Source organism: Panthera onca, chromosome D1 (genome assembly GCF_046562875.1).
Source record: "Panthera onca isolate mPanOnc1 chromosome D1, mPanOnc1 haplotype 2, whole genome shotgun sequence".
In the NCBI taxonomy this organism is placed as follows: Eukaryota; Metazoa; Chordata; class Mammalia; order Carnivora; family Felidae; genus Panthera; species Panthera onca.
This window is the reverse complement of record NC_138348.1, coordinates 47,855,298-47,872,329: the sequence shown is the minus strand read 5'-3', so window position 1 is coordinate 47,872,329 and position 17,032 is coordinate 47,855,298. Positions and strand designations below refer to the sequence as shown.

The following is a 17,032-nucleotide window of genomic DNA, read 5'->3' as shown; positions in this document are numbered from 1 at the left end:
CCAACCTTCTCCAAATAGCTAATTCTTTTGTTTTATAGTTTTTCAAGTCTTTCCAAAATTTTTGTACATTAAAAAGAAGGCAGAGAATCTTTCGTACATACCGTTGGTCTTGTTTTATTTTCATTTTTTAGGAAGATTATGACCAAGCTTTCCAGTACTACTATCAAGCCACACAATTTGCCTCATCCTCTTTTGTGCTGCCATTTTTTGGCTTGGGACAAATGTATATATATCGAGGTGACAAAGAAAATGCATCTCAGTGCTTTGAGAAAGTTTTGAAAGCTTATCCTAATAATTATGAAACTATGAAAATTCTTGGCTCTCTATATGCTGCCTCAGAAGATCAAGAAAAACGAGATATCGCTAAGGTACATTTTAAAAAATCTTAGCTATTCTCCATTATCACTAGACTGTCATTCCTCATTCTTGTTATTGCTAGTAGAGATATGATGGAAGCAGTTTTGTTAGCCGAGCTTGTTCCAGTTGAAATAACGAACAGTTGACGTATTAAACAAGGTAGAGTAGCTACCACTTTTTACTTTGACGGCCTGTAGTTGCTTAATTAAGCCTGCTTTAGCTTAATGATCTCTTTTATCCCAGGGCCATTTGAAGAAGGTCACAGAACAGTATCCTGATGACGTTGAAGCTTGGATTGAATTGGCGCAAATCTTAGAACAGACTGATATACAGGTATTTTAGCAGTGCTTTTTGTCTCCTACATAACGTGTTTTTTGAAAGCATGGTATAGTGTTTCTCCCTTTCGTTTTCACTTACACCGAATTCTCTCCACCTTGAAAATAACAGGGTGCCCTTTCAGCCTATGGAACAGCTACACGGATCCTTCAGGAGAAAGTGCAGGCCGATGTCCCACCAGAGATTCTGAATAATGTGGGTGCCCTCCATTTTAGACTTGGAAATCTAGGGGAGGCAAAGGTAGGAAAATAGAAATATTCACTTCTTACATACTGTCAGGTGGAATGCACACCTTTTTAGATGTACCAACTAAGTCTTAACAATGTAATTTTCTTTTTTTTTTCATAGAAATATTTTTTGGCATCATTGGATCGTGCAAAGGCAGAAGCTGAGCATGATGAACATTATTATAATGCCATTTCTGTTACAACATCGTACAATTTAGCCAGGCTGTATGAGGCAATGTGTGAATTCCACGAAGCTGAAAAACTATATAAAAACATCTTACGGGAACATCCTAATTATGTTGACTGTAAGAATTGTAAACTTTTTTTTATGAATTAAAATTCCCACAACAGCAGCAAAAATTTAACCTGAAAAAAAAATCTTTCTTAGAACCAATAGTAAAAAAATATGAAGGTTATCATGTCCCCTTTTCGTCAAGGCAAATTTGTGGCCTTAAAAAAATAAAAAAGATGCAGCTTCACTTAAATTTATGCTAGAAACTAAAAGAAACAACTAAAAATGAGTTGAACCATATTTCATAAAGTGGGCGATCTTCAGTGTGCCAGCTACCTTTATTAGACTTTGAACAATTCCTTGGCATATTTGGTGCTAGATATACTTTTCTGATGTTCCTGCTCTAATTTCATATTTGCATTTTTGCAATGTTTATAATAGTGAGAAAAAGCACTGTTTTGCCTCAAAATAATTATTACTAAAATGTCCTACTTTGAGTTCTTACATCCTAGACGTTGTAAAATTCAGACAGTTTTTAATTGAAAATGATTTGCAATACTGTATTTCCCTTAAAAGTACCTAAAGCTATGATATTTTGACTCTGGTTAAATCAGGAGCTATTAACTTGGCCCCTGTCATGCTGCTATGGATACAAAAGTGATTTAAAATAAATCAGATTTAGTTCAATTCCAGGCTGAATTTGGTTTGATGGGTAGTAGTAAACCATTATTAGTTTCTGGAGAAAATAACAACTTACATTTGTGCGGCACCTTTTTACTGTTCTTTAAGTGGAAGCCCACAATTAGAGCCCAGGTTTTCTAACTAGTAATCCCTAGTAGTCCATGCTTTCACTACTTTGCCTTATGACAAGCAGCTTTTTAAGAAAAAGTGACAGTACTGTGCATCAGAGAGAAACTGGAAACAGAACAGCCCTGAGTTTTGAAATAACTTCGCTGGAGATAAGGGCTTGGACCAGGATGTGAACACTGGAATAGAGTGGAAGAAATAAATCCGAGATTTCAAACAGTGACTTGATGGGAACAGAATTGCTCTTTAACTTGTGAGATTATTAATTAGTTTTATTGGTGCTCAATTTTCTTTACCTGTGGGATTTTTCTGTTCATTGTGTGAATGTATTAACAAAAATCAATCATTTCAAAAGTATGGCTTTAAAATTATGGTCTTTTATAGATAATATTTTAAACGTAAAAACTTTTAAATGTATATTTTTAGGCTATCTGCGCCTTGGAGCCATGGCTAGAGATAAAGGAAATTTTTATGAGGCTTCAGATTGGTTTAAGGAAGCTCTTCAGATTAATCAGGTTGGTCATATTAACTCTTAGGTTTGAAAAACAATTATTTCACCTTTTCTCCCTAGATTTTCATTTTAATGGCTATCATTTCTCTAATATCTTGACATCACCCTATTTTATTTACTTGTTGAAGATACTATAGTGTAGAAGTTATGTAAACTTTTTGATTGTTAGCCACAGAAATAGATTTTACATCATAGTTGAGTATACACACGTGTGTATGCAACAACTAAAATGAAGGTTTTGCAAATCTTTATGTACCGTTGCCATGTGCAGTACACTGGCATTATTCTATATTCCATTCCATCTATATTCCATTCTGTTGCATTTCTTATGCTGATAACTACACGCTAAAGTGATTTTACAATTCATTAATCCATCCCCACTCTCAATTTGTAAATGTGGCTTGTAAACCTCTTTGGTAATCAGCTATTGTGGAAAGGTGATTAATGTCTCTGAATCCAAATTACAGATTTTGTTTCTTTTTATATGTGTGTTTCAGGACCATCCAGATGCTTGGTCTTTGATTGGCAATCTTCATTTAGCAAAACAAGAATGGGGTCCGGGACAGAAGAAATTTGAGAGAATATTAAAACAACCATCTACACAGAGTGACACTTACTCTATGCTGGCCCTTGGCAACGTCTGGCTCCAGACTTTGCATCAGCCCACCCGAGATCGAGAAAAGGTAATTTGTTTTTGTCCCTTATTTTTTTTTCTCTTTGTATCTTTAAAACAAAACTGACACTTGATTCCTGTTTGAATTTTGTTTTATAATGTATGTTTCTTTTTATAGGAAAAGCGTCACCAAGATCGTGCCCTGGCCATCTACAAACAAGTGCTCAGAAATGACGCGAAGAATCTGTATGCTGCTAATGGCATAGGTGATTATAAGACACGGGCATCTGTAGTGATTTGTGAAATGAATGCTTTCAGAGGAATGTTTGTAGATCATAATTTCTCCCTAAATATAATAAATGAAGTTGTATTAAAATAGGGCTTTTAGTGGCTTTTCTGGCTACAACTAGAAAATTCTTTTTTTTTTTTTTAATTTAAAAAAAATTTTGTTTTTTATTTATTTTTGAGAGAGTATGAATGGGAGAGGAACAGAGAGAGGGAGACACGGAATCCAAAGCAGGCTCCAGGCTCTGAGGTGTCAGCACAGAGCCCGACACAGGGCTGGAACCCATGAACCATGAGATCATGACCCAAGCCAAAGTTGGATGCTTAATTGACTGAGCCTCCCAGGCGCCCCTTAATTTTTTTTTAATGTTTATTTATTTTGGAGAGAGAAACAGAGTGTGAGTTGGGGAGGGACAGAGATAGACGGAGACACAGAACTCGAAGCAGGCTCCAGGTCTAAGCTGTCGGCACAGAGCCCGACATGGGGCTTAAACCCATGAACCATGAGTTCATGACCTGAGCCGAAGTTGGATGCTTAACTGAGCCATGCAAGCGCCCTTACAGTTAGAAAATTCTTAAATGTGAACCTTTTTATAATTTTAGGAGCTGTTTTGGCCCACAAAGGATATTTTCGCGAAGCTCGTGATGTATTTGCCCAAGTAAGAGAAGCAACAGCAGATATCAGTGATGTGTGGTTGAACCTAGCACACATCTATGTGGAACAGAAGCAATATATTAGTGCCGTTCAGATGGTAATGTCTTATCGTTCAAGATATTTTTGTATTGTGTTCATTGTTTAAGTTTATTTACTTAGAACAAGCTGGGGAGGGGCAGAGAGAGAGAGAGAGAATCCCAGGCAGTCTCCACACTGCCAGTGCAGAGCCCATTGTAGGCCTCGAACTCATGAACCGTGAGATCATGACCTGAGCTAAAATCTGGAGTCAGACATTCAACTGACTGAGCCAGCCAGGCGCCCCTATTGTGTTCATTATTGAGCAGATGTTTTCTTAACCTTTCTGGCCCTGTCATGGAGCTGCATGCTATTTCTTGTGATACTGTGTCTATTCACAGGCTTATCATCATATAATGTTAAGGCCAGTCTTTGGTGTCTAGACAGAGATACGAGTCCTGGTTCCACCCCTAATTGCATGCCTTGGGCAAAGGACATTCTCTCTGAGCCAGTTTCCCATTTATGAAGTGGAGATCAGGTACCTTAAATTCACAGAATTGTGTAAACATCCAGTACGAAAAGTACTAGACACCATACTTGGCACTAACGTACTAGTATATCAGTAAATACCCAAAAAGTAGGATTTAATATTTGTTTGCTTGTTTTACATTCTTCTTTCTCAGTTGGGAAAACTGAGTTTCAGAAAAGTTAAATGACATTTTAAAAAGAAAAAAACTCCATGGGGATTAGTTTTTATCACTACAGAATTTTGTTAGGCCTTTCATATTTATGGAGTGCTTGAACTTAAAGAGTCATATTTAGCATCTAGCGGTGCCTGGCTGGCTCAGTCGGTAAAGCATATGACCCTTGATCTCGAGGTAATGAGTTCAAGCCCTATGTTGGATGTGGAGGTTACTTAAAAATAAAATCTTAAAACAAATACTTAGCATCTATAGCATATTCAAAAGTAAAAACGTCCTTAGGATCTATGGGAAATACTATGATAAAAAAAAAAAAAGGTTCTTATCAGAGGTAGATGACAAGGGCAGGCCAGGCTCCTTGCAGTGGTTAACCTTTTTTCTAAGGAGAGTGGATATTATCAAATTCAGAATATTTGAAAGGTACTAGCCACAAGGATTTATAGGACCCAGACTGCATATGGTAGTCTCAGAGGTTGTGGTTTTGGAGGTGGGCCTTCCTGTTCTGCAGAATGATAAAGTTGCCTTTTAAAAATGCAAGTTAATTACTAGGGATATTCAGGGGGAAACTCTTTAACCATCTTCCGTGAAAAAGAGCTTACTTATGACAAGATATGATCCATGGTCAAAAAGTGAAGTGTTCATGACAAAATTGACACCAGTATTGCCATATATTGGTTTTATAAGAAAATTTTAACAGCCAGAACTGTGAAACTTCTCATGCTCATTGCCAGTAGGTCCCATCAATCCTAAAGAAAGGTGGTAGAGAGTATAGCCCAAAGGAACAGGGTATGTAACTTTTAATAAGTTGTCAGTAAGCTTGTCCATAGCTTTTATTGCCAGAGATATGAAAAAAGCCATCCAATCTATCCTTTCAGTATTGGTCCAAGTTTCAAATGGAAAAACTATTTTGAGTATCTAGTTGTTGTTGTTGTTGTTTTTATCAGCTTTTTGTGTTGTGAAAACCTATCCTGGTGAATGTCTAAAATCATTCTCAAATTATTCTTTGAAATTAACCATTCAAAGGGTTAAAACACCTTTTCACGTAGCTTTAAAATTGCTTGAAATCTTGTTACACAATGACAATATCATTTAATCCTTGTTGTATTTTAATTAACTTTTTGTTTTGTTATAGTATGAAAACTGCCTCAGAAAGTTCTATAAGCACCAGAACACTGAAGTTGTACTGTATTTGGCTCGGGCACTCTTCAAGTGTGGCAAGTTACAGGAATGCAAACAGACTTTGCTAAAGGTGAAAAGGAGAACTCCTTATTCTCACTTAATTCTATGCTGCGTTACATACTTTTATTCTATTTTATGCATGTTTGTATACCTAACATTATATTTGAATAAACTTCTTTTCTTGTCATTAGATTATATGAAATATTTGCTGTTTTTTACCTACAGGCTAGACATGTGGCGCCCAGTGATACAGTACTTATGTTTAATGTGGCCTTGGTCCTGCAGAGACTAGCTACCTCTGTTCTGAAAGATGAAAAGAGTAATCTGAAGGAAGTACTTAATGCTGTGAAAGAACTGGAGCTTGCACATAGGTAAAGATTTTGTAGAAAGAACTTTTGAAATGCTTTGTTTCTTTAAATTCGTTTGTCTCATACAGTACTGAAAATCACTTCCCTGAAGCGATCTCTACTAGAAGCAGTCCAGTGGTTTTTAAGCCAAAGCAGGTGGCTGCCACCAGGTGGCGCCAAACTGTGACCAGGACCCTGCCAGACTTGGGTGGTGTAGTGTCCCCTAGAACTGGCTGGCTAGTTTTGCAAGCTTGCCCTAAATTTTCATTAATCTGACAGTAATATTACCCAGAATTTTGCACACTTGAAACTTTTAGACTCCACTTATGTTGGTTTTACTACTTATACTGCTGTGTCTTTTCATGGAATATTAATTTTCATTGAGCTAAGATTAAGGCCTGTCCTCTTAAATATTGAATGGGTTTCTGCACTGAGCTCAAAATTTATGTACTTTTTACGGGATTTATTTGTAATTCTGTGCGTGGTAAAATCAAAACTTGATATCTCTTCAGGTTTTGTCTAACCTTATTTAAATTCTTATAAAAGCATTTCTTGCCTCACCTGGTAGACTAAGTGCCTTTATGGCATACACCTCCTAACCCACATGTGGACGTATTTAGTAAATACAGTGTTTAGTTACATATTGGCTGCGTGAACTGATTTTGGGTTATTTGTGAATTTACTGATGATATTAAATATGACTACTTATCTTCATGAACTTGTTTTTTATTAAACATATTGAGTGCTACTTTGATGAGAGTCTTTTTAAGTAGGTCTCATATATAATTTTCTTATTGAGATAGCCTTTCATGTATCAAATAGGTTCATGTAAGCCAATCAATACATAAACCTTTTCTCAGACTATTTTTGTAGAGCAGATTAAAAATCTAAAGAGCCAGGGCACCTGGGTGGCTCAGTCGGTTGAACATCCAAAGTGATCTCGGCTCAGGTCATGGTCCTTGTGGTTTGTGGGACTGAGTCCCACGTCAGGCTCTGTGCTGAGAGTGCAGAGCCTGCTTGGTATTTTCCGTCTCCCTCTCTCTCTGTCCCTCCCTTGCTCATGCGTTCTCTCTCCCCCTCTCTCAAAATAAATAAACATTTAAAAAGTAACAAAATAAAAATCTAAAGGGCCTGTTTCATTATAATTTTTTTTCAGTGAAGTATTTTATTTTCTCATTCCATTTAGATACTTCAGTTACTTGAGTAAAGTGGGAGATAAAATGAGATTCGATTTGGCCCTTGCTGCTACAGAAGCCAGGTAATGTTACTACTTATGGAAGGTGACTTCAGGTAAAGCAGTGATGTCGATGTACACTGGGTGGCCTTCCAGGGGTCAGTCTTTCCCACTTGTCTGTGAGACTCCCCAGCCTGGACAAAGTCTTTTTTCCAAGGGTCCTTTCAGGAAATATGACAAAATCAATTTAGTACAAGTACTAAAATTGTGTGGGGAAAATACTTTCTATCTGTTTTCACTCTTTGATTCACATGTGAAGATAATGTTGAAAATGTATCTGTTAAAAAGCTTCTGCACAGCAAAGGAAACAACCAACAAAACTAAAAGGCAACCAACGGAATGGGAAAAGATATTTGCAAATGACACATCGGACAAAGGGCTAGTATCCAAAATCTATAAAGAGCTCATCAAACTCCACACCCGAAAAACAAATAACCCAGTGAAGAAATGGGCAGAAAACAGGAATAGACACTTCTCTAAAGAAGACATCCAGATGGCCAACAGGCACATGAAAAGATGTTCAACGTCGCTCCTTATCAGGGAAATACAAATCAAAAACCACACTCAGATACCACCTCACGCCAGTCAGAGTGGCCAAAATGAAGAAATCAGGAGACTATAGATGCTGGAGAGGATGTGGAGAAACAGGAACCCTCTTGCACTGTTGGTGGGAATGCAAATTGGTGCAGCCGCTCTGGAAAGCAGTGTGGAGGTTCCTCAGAAAATTAAAAATAGACCTACCCTATGACCCAGCAATAGCACTGCTAGGAATTTATCCAAGGGATACAGGAGTACTGATGCATAGGGGCACCTGTACCCCAATGTTTATAGCAGCACTCTCAACAATAGCCAAATTATGGAAAGAGCCTAAATGTCCATCAACTGATGAATGGATAAAGAAATTGTGGTTTATATACACAATGGAATACTACGTGGCAATGAGAAAAAATGAAATATGGCCTTTTGTAGCAACATGGTTGGAACTGGAGAGTGTGATGCTAAGTGAAATAAGCCATACAGAGAAAGACAGATACCATATGGTTTCACTCTTATGTGGATCCTGAGAAACATAACAGAAACCCATGGGGGAGGGGAAGGAAAAAAAAAAAAAAAAAAAAAAGAGGTTAGAGTGGGAGAGAGCCAAAGCATAAGAGACTGTTAAAAACTGAGAACAAACTGAGGGTTGATGGGGGGTGGGAGGGAGGGCAGGGTGGGAGGGAGGGCAGGGTGGGTGATGGGTATTGAGGAGGGCACCTTTTGGGATGAGCACTGGGTGTTGTATAGAAACCAATTTGACAGTAAATTTCATATATTAAAAAAAAAAAAAAAAAAAAAAAAAAAGAAGAAAGTATTCAAGTAAAAGCCAAAATCATAACCAACAACAAAAAATATTTGTTAGCTGGTTTTTAAAAATGTTTAATTTGTGGCAATTTATCGTTCTAAATAAACATTTTTTTTCATACCTAAAAAAAAAAAAAAAAAAAAAAAAAAGAAAATGTATCTGTGACTGGAGAGGACACTTATAATTTGGAAAATTACCAAAGTTGACAGTATTGACTTATGAGAAACTAAGTTAATTTTGCTAATTAAAATATCCCATAAATATCTGCTAATTATCTGGCTCTCTAGCTTGTGTAAGGAAAACAGATCCTCTGAGTTTTTGAGCAAAAAATGTACTAGCTACATTCATGTTTCTCTAAATCTGGAATGTTGTAGGCAGTGCTCTGACTTACTGAGCCAGGCCCAGTACCATGTCGCCCGGGCACGTAAACAAGATGAAGAAGAAAGGGAGTTACGGGCCAAACAAGAACAAGAAAAGGAACTGTTAAGGCAGAAACTTCTTAAAGAACAGGTATTTATTGTGTTTTCAGTTATACTAGAATTCAAGAATGGTGTGCACACACACGTACGCCTTGCATGTTAAAGAAGTCCTTCTGCTGGTATTCGTGATATTTTTTCGACATTTTGATGCAGTTTCTTCCTACTCTTTTTTTCCTCATAGGAAGAGAAACGTCTCAGAGAAAAAGAAGAGCAAAAGAAACTTTTAGAACAGCGGGCCCAGTATGTTGAGAAGACCAAAAATATTCTTATGTTTACTGGAGAGACCGAAGCAACAAAAGAAAAGAAAAGAGGAGGTGGTGGTGGACGGGTAAGATGTGACTATATTTCAGAAGTGAATATAATTGGCTCTGGTTACTCAGTGCTTAGTCCTTAGCTTTGACCTCCTCCTTTGCTAAGAGGCAGTCTTCCAACACAGTGCTTTATATGGTATTATTTGGAAATGCATTCCAGTGTTAGCTCCGTACTTGGACCTGGTGGTGACCTAAGCCACTTGAGCCATTCACCCTAATTAGAAGTCTTCAAAATATGGGTCTCACCCACCACCCCTCCCATGCAACTTGATAAAAGATCCTTCGTTTGTCAAATGGCTGATAGGATCTGACCTCATTCCACCAGCCAGGCGAGAACTGATTATAGTCTTGTTTGGATTGCAGCGTTCTAAAAAGGGAGGAGAGTTTGATGAATTTGTCAACGACGATACTGACGATGACCTGCCTATATCCAAGAAGAAGAAGAGAAGAAAGGGCAGTGGTAGTGAACAAGAAGGGGAAGATGAGGAAGGTGGTGAAAGAAAGAAGAAAAAGAGGAGAAGGTATTATCAATGTGTTGTGAATATATTTATTGGAAAACGTGTGCAATTCAGAATGAGAAAACCTGCGGTGCCCATGCTATCCATGTGCAATCTTAGAAAAGTCACCAAGCCTCAGTTTCCTTTGTGTAAAATGTAATAGTGATGCCCACCTCAAGTTTTGCTAGATGTGTGAATTAATGTGAAAGAAGGGCCTTTTATTTTTTTATTTTATTTTTGTTTTAAGTTTGTTTGTTTGTTTGTTTGTTTGTTTGTTTGTTTGTTTTGAGAGAGAGTATGCATATGCATGCACGTGCAAACAGGGAAGGTGCTGAGAGAGAGGAAAGAATCCCGAGCAGGCTCTGTGCTGTCTGTACAGAGCCCAACTTGGGGCTCGAACTCACAAACCACAGGATCATGATCTGAGCCAAAATTGGAAGTCAGACATTCAACCAACTAAGCCACCCAGGCGCCCTGAGAGAAGGACCTTCTAATCTTCTTGGTGCCATTTGCTATTAAGATAAATGGTGCCCCGCCCATCTCTCACCGGAGGTGCCCCTGAGCTGTCCCGTTCCTCACTTGTGGTGCTTCCCTGTCCAGGAACCTCCAGTTGGCTCTGTTAGCAAGGCCTGTTCTTCCCACCCCTGGCTGACTCTACTTGGGGAAGAACCTAATGAATTCGTTCTGACATGGACCTGTTAAATGGAAGCTATGATCGGACATCAGCAGGCCTGGAATGAGTAGCTGGCAAGGAAGGAAGAAGAGAGGAAAGATGTGAGATCAGGAGCCTGGGTCTTTTCTCCCATCCTCTGTCCCTCCACCAAGTACAAGATTCAGGCTTATCTTAGATGAATAAGAGGACTCAACAGAGACTAAATTATTTGGTGGACATTGCATAAATACATGGTTCTTGCAGACTCCTGAGCTGTGTGCAGCAGTTGTAAATTATGGCCTCTGCCCTTGACGAATGTTCAGTATGGTTGAGGATAGCCCAATAGAGAATAGCATTCAGAATGAATAATATTTTGATGACAAAGTAGTCTTAGACCTTCTAGGCATGAGTGAATCTTGACAGACTTTCTCTTGTTGTTCACTCTTGAAGACCTCCAAAGGGAGAAGAAGGATCTGATGACGAGGAAACAGAAAATGGCCCCAAACCAAAAAAGCGACGTCCGCCAAAAGCAGAGAAGAAGAAGGCTGTAAGTTTATAATACTGTGTGGTTTTTATGTACTGCTGTAGGCACAAAGGCTTGCCCTACACAAGCATGTATTCTTCCCCTGCAGTTTCTTCAAACACAAATGCTTCTTTTTGAAGTGTGTTGGTTGCTATTTGTTATCATCACACTGCAAACTAAGTTTAACAAGATGTCCTAACGTAATGCAACCTAGGAATCGTGATTAATCTGCTATGTCTGATCTTTCTGTAGCCCAAGCCAGAGCGTCTGCCTCCTTCAATGAAGGGAAAAATAAAATCCAAAGCCATAATATCATCAAGCGATGATTCTTCAGATGAAGATAAACTTAAAATTGCTGATGAAGGGTATGAATTTTTCCCTTAGCGTATTCTTTTTTTTTTTTTTTTTTAATGTTTATTTATTTATTTTGAGAGAGAGAGAGAGGATGCAAGCGGGAGAGGGTGAGAGAGAGAGAATCCCAGGCAGGTTCAGCACTATCAGCACAGAGCCAGACGCACGGCTTGAACTCCTGAACCAAACTGTGAGATCATGACCCAAGCCAAAACCAAGAGTCGGACGCTTAACTGACTGAACCACCCAGGCACCCCTCCCTTAGTGCGTTCTTTTAATGAAAGATAAGAATGGTCACTGTGCCAAAATGTCTTCCCTCCAGCTTCTTAGAATCTCTGAGGTGGAAGAAACCTTAGCACACCTCTTAATCTAACCCTGTCGTTTTGTCCTGTCACATGTTTTTCCCTCAGAGAAGAAAACCTATTTTGAAATCTCATTTCTCCATGGATATTAGGTAAAATTTCCTGGATGGTATCCTTCTAAATGAATTGTCTCACTTTCCTACACTTACCAAACTGGCTAAAACTGTTATGAGTAGCCTGATCCTGGTCATGTGGAAATGGGACTTTCTTGACCATTTCCTCCCTTGTAGGGCAGTGCTGACTCAGCTGTGCCTGCTCCATGAGGGACTTCTCCTAGACTGCTTGGCCACTACTCTCCTTTAGCTTATGGCACACCTGGAGAAGCAGTATTGATTTTACTTGTCCTAAACTTGTTCCTCAAGCTGGAGGTTCCCCAGCTTGGGATAATGCTATCCCATCCCATGTATTTCTCCTGATGGCTATCATTTCATTCATTTGTTCAACAGTCATTTGAATGTCCATTAAGAATTCCATGAGATAGTGTGCTGAGTGCTTGGGGATGCAGAGGAAAAAGTCCTAGACTCTGGCTTCAGAGAATGTGTGCTTTAGAAGCAGTGAAGTGTAACATAAACAAAAAGCCACATTATAGTGGGATAGGTACTGTCACTTATGGTTTTGTATATTGCTCTCCAGGGTCCATACCTAATCTGGAGTTGAGGGGAGGGTTGTAAGAGACTTGTTTTGTAAAAGAAAGGCTGTTTGAGTTGAATCTTGGAAGAAGAATGGAGTGCTGGTTGGTTAGGGGTGAGCAGTTAGCAAGTTGAGAGAACTAAGGGTGACAGTGGGGCTGCTGGCCCCATAGGTAACGATCTCTAGGGAGGCATCTGTAAAGACTTGCAGTTCCTTTTTTCTCTGAAGACACTGGCTGACACACATTGGGGTTGCTTTGCCCTTGCCCACAGTGTTACCCTGGTCAGTGGTAAAAGGCCAGCATGAGCAGAGCAGTGAAATGTATGGTTTTAGAATGAGCATTGTTAAAATGTGTAGGCAGAAAGGTCCATGTGAGAGGCTGAGCTGCTGTCAAACTATGAGGTCAAGGCCAAGTTGATTTGAGCCATTTGCATCAGTTAAACTTGATCCTGAGTGTCACGAAGTGTTTGCTTATTTGGCCAGGTGGAATGGTGGGAATTGGACCCAGGAGGCCCACTGGCCTTTAGTATATATAGGGAATGAATGTAGTGTCTTCCTCTTACTCACTCTTCATACCCACTCAGGGTGACCGGAGTTACATATTGTATGTGTAACAATATGTTACAGATTCTCAGGTTTGTTACAATATGTTACATTCTCAGATTTAAGCACCAAGAGCCTTCCTTCAGTCATGTGAAGATGATTTCATTTCTGAACAGAAGAATGTATTATGTCTCCTTCGCCCTTTTTAGACTGAACCCTGTGCCATTTCATATTCCTTTCCATGGAATCCAAAACTGAGGAATATGCCACAGGGGAAGTATGTTCTCCTGTCCAGAGCTCTGGGGGGTGAGCAGCTGTCACCACAGTTATGGGAATGTTCTTTCCTCCAGAGCCTCCAGAAAGCCAAGATTTCCTGGGTGCCACCACCATATCAAGCATAGGTACAAGTCCCATTCCCTTTAACCCATCAACTGATAAGTAGAGGGGAACTCAGGGCAAAAGTAAGTGAGCTACAGAAGCCTTTCAGCCCTGGCTTCTTATCTTGAGTAAGACTCACCCTGGTGGAGGGCACGAGTGCAGCAGCAAATCCTGGATAGAAATGGTGCCTTTGCTCTTCAGGTATCTGATAGGACAGGGAAGAGTCCCAGTCATCCAGCCTTGGGAGATGGTTAATTCTTCAGAGTCCCTACAGCCAAGCAAAATCCTAGGTTTCACTTCTGCTATGAATTTGCTTATAAAGATAAATGTAGCCCTTCCTTTTCATAATTTTATGTATGAACTTGAGAAGTGCTTCATTCTGATGAAAGGTGCCTGATAGAACCCAGTGAGAGTCCTCCTTTACTATTTAAATGCTGTGTCATAACTAAAGTGCCTTATTTTTTCTTTTTAATCCTTTTTGATTGTGAAATCTATCAAATTTACAAAACAGAACACAAAACAAATATCACAAAGTGAACACCGGAGTTAACACCCTCCACATCAAGAGATAGAATATTAAATGCCCTTATTTGTTTAGAAAACATTCTCCACTTGTCAAGGCTCCCGTTAGCCCAAATCCTGGTGTCTAACCAGTGCTTGTCTTTGCCAGACATCACCGCAACAGCAACAGCAACAGCGACTCCGACGAGGGTGAACGGCGGAAGAAACGTGCCTCTTCGGACAGCGATTCTGATGAGAACCAGAACAAGTCTGGCAGCGAGGCCGGCAGTCCCCGGAGGCCCCGAAGACAGCAGTCAGATGAGGATTCAGACAGTGACCAGCCAGCCAGAAAGAGAAGGCCCTCGGGTTCTGAACAGTCTGACAACGAATCTGTGCAGTCTGGGAGAAGCCGCTCTGGAGGTTCTGAGATGGACTCTCGCCCGGCTTCTCCAAGTGCCGAGTCAGACCACGATTCCGAGAGAGGATCTGATAACGAGGGCTCTGGCCAAGGCTCTGGAAATGAATCAGAACCAGAGGGATCCAACAATGAGGCCTCGGATCGGGGCTCAGAACATGGATCAGATGATAGCGACTAGGTTTTATTTCATAAATAAGCTTCATCTCTGGAGGAAACTTTTTTAATATATGAAAGCTGTGACAGAAACGCTTCAGATGTTTAGTCAAACAATTGTGAAATTTTTCCTAAGGCAGTTTTTTTTTCTACCCATTTGTATATTACTAAGCCCCAAGAGGTATTTCCTGCGCTAAAGTCCAGTATCTGAGTCTCTTGAGCAAGTGAAGAATGTGACTGTTCCTCGTTGCGGTACAGTTCTACCTGTCATGTGTGAAAACCACAGGAAGAATAAACCCAGATGCTAAATCATTCCTACAGAGGTTTGGCTGAAACTGGCAGAGACGTCTCCTCATCTTCGTACGTTAAGCAGCATACTGTTTTGGTTTTTATTGCAGTCTTTGACCAAGTGGTGCAGGCAACTTGGTGTTCATGTCTTTGTTCCATTTTAAGTTTAGATTGAGAATATTTTTATTTTCTGGAGGAGGAAGTATCTACTGTATAATGGCACCAAAGTACAAGTGAAAGGAAGGTTTTCTGCAATAGTGTAACACTGCAGCTGTGTAGATAAAAACCACAGATACGTAATTTGTTAGGTTGACTAAGATGTGGACAAATGCTTTTCTGTTAGTAGAATGCAAAGACCTACATACGTCACACAATAAAATTCTCTTACCAACTTTTATGGGACATCGTGTCATTTTTATTTGCTCAGTATGTTTGTGTATGAAAATTTAGCAGTAAATAAACTATGCAAATATTTGGAAGAACCTGAACTAGGCTGAAGGTTGTTTACTCAAAACTTTACAAATTTTTTTTAAAAGATTTTATTTTTAAGTAATCTCTCGACCCAACTTGGGGCTCAAACTCACAAGATCAAGAGTCTCATGGTCTACCGACTGAGCCACCCAGGTGCCCCGAAACTTTTATAATTCTTTATAGATTGTGGACTTTTTTTTTAAGATGCAAGCAAACTAAGGTACTCATATGTATTTGTATTTTCAATAATTCAGTGATTAACAGTTTGACTAACATTTTTTATGTTGCACTGTATAGTTTGTAGAAAAGCTGTAATTAACTTAGTAAGTATTAGGCATTGAGAATGCAGAGATAAACTGTCTTTCCTGCCAAAAGTCTAATGGAGATCAGTTCATTGTCCCTATGGTGTGAAAAGGGGAATGTTTGCACAGGTTGCGGGTGCAGAATGGAGGATGAAGTCAAGACAAGGTTTCCTGAAGGACAGGAGACCTGTGATGACTCAAGTGACCGGCCAAGTGAAGTATTGGAGTGTGTTCTAGGCTGTGGGGGGCGTGTGTGCAGCTCCGGGAATTCGAATGTAAGAGAGGCAATGAATTTCTGCCTTTGAAAGGTGAGGAGCCTGAGATTCAAAAGTTCATGCAGCTGGTAAAGGTGAGATTCGAACTAGAATCCAGGTCTTCACTTTCTCCTTTTTCCAATATGTCACATATAAGTGAACTAGCCAATCCCCAAGTGACAAAAATCCATCTAAGTTAAAAAAGCATTTCCCGACTGATAACTCGACATCAAGGAGTAACTAAACAAATGTATGTTGGTAGAAAATCCTGTGGAAAGCAATTTTTGGAGGGATTTAACACAATGCTATCTCGCTGTTTGAGGTTTTGGCTACAAAGGTGCTTTTTAGTATATGCCCTGATTTGTAATCTTGGAACGCATTCCACCTCAATATGGGTATTTCTTCCAGGTGTGCCCTCAGATTAGGGCAGTGACATGCCCCCCTGACCATGGTGCCCACACCAGAAGCCACTGTGAGGTTTCTTCTGGCAGAACTCCCCTCTGGCCATAATTCGGAGCCTGGAGGTGACTGAAATGACCAAGAAGTGGGGACTGCCCCCACTGAGGAAGGGGAAGGTCTTCCTGACAAAGGAAGCCTTTGCTCTGTGGCCACTGCCTGTCCTGGAGCCTGCATGTCAGGATCAGCCTTCCATTTCTTTCCTTTTTTTTTTTTTTTTTTTTTTTCTTTTTTCCCCCAGGCATGATTGACAACATTTTATGACTTTCAGATACACAACATAATGGTCTGGCATTTGTATGTATTGCAAAATAATTACATTAATGTAATCTAGTTAACATCCATCACCACACATAGTGACAAAAATGGAAAACAGTATGGAAGTTCCTCAAAAAATGAAAAATGGGAGCGCCTGGGTGGCTCAGTCGGTTGGGTGACGAACTTCGACTCAGGTCGTGATCTCGCAGTTCGTGGGTTCGAGCCCCGCATCGGGCTCTGTGCTGAATGCTTGCTCAGAGCCTGGAGACTGCTTCAGATTCTTTGTCCCCTTCTCTCTCTACCCCTCCCCCACTTGTGCTCTGTCTCACTCTGTCTCTCAAAAATAAATAAATGTAAAAACAAT

General features: G+C 39.7%; 1 protein-coding gene across 1 annotated transcript in view; it reads left to right on the top strand.

Annotated features, from left to right (window-relative positions):
* Positions 1–15,324, top strand: part of CTR9 (CTR9 component of Paf1/RNA polymerase II complex) — a 29,653-nt gene extending 14,329 nt beyond the window's left edge. Inside the window, exons 9-25 of the mRNA XM_078433216.2 lie at positions 132–368; positions 601–690; positions 805–933; positions 1,042–1,225; positions 2,386–2,474; positions 2,968–3,153; positions 3,262–3,349; positions 3,972–4,120; positions 5,872–5,988; positions 6,144–6,289; positions 7,452–7,523; positions 9,216–9,351; positions 9,502–9,648; positions 9,995–10,152; positions 11,231–11,327; positions 11,556–11,668; positions 14,238–15,324. Of these exons, the coding sequence (XP_078289342.1) occupies positions 132–368; positions 601–690; positions 805–933; positions 1,042–1,225; positions 2,386–2,474; positions 2,968–3,153; positions 3,262–3,349; positions 3,972–4,120; positions 5,872–5,988; positions 6,144–6,289; positions 7,452–7,523; positions 9,216–9,351; positions 9,502–9,648; positions 9,995–10,152; positions 11,231–11,327; positions 11,556–11,668; positions 14,238–14,664 (2,565 nt within the window). The 3' untranslated portion in view covers positions 14,665–15,324. The remainder of the gene's footprint in view (positions 1–131; positions 369–600; positions 691–804; positions 934–1,041; positions 1,226–2,385; positions 2,475–2,967; positions 3,154–3,261; positions 3,350–3,971; positions 4,121–5,871; positions 5,989–6,143; positions 6,290–7,451; positions 7,524–9,215; positions 9,352–9,501; positions 9,649–9,994; positions 10,153–11,230; positions 11,328–11,555; positions 11,669–14,237) is intronic.
* The last annotated feature ends 1,708 nt before the right edge of the window (positions 15,325–17,032 follow it).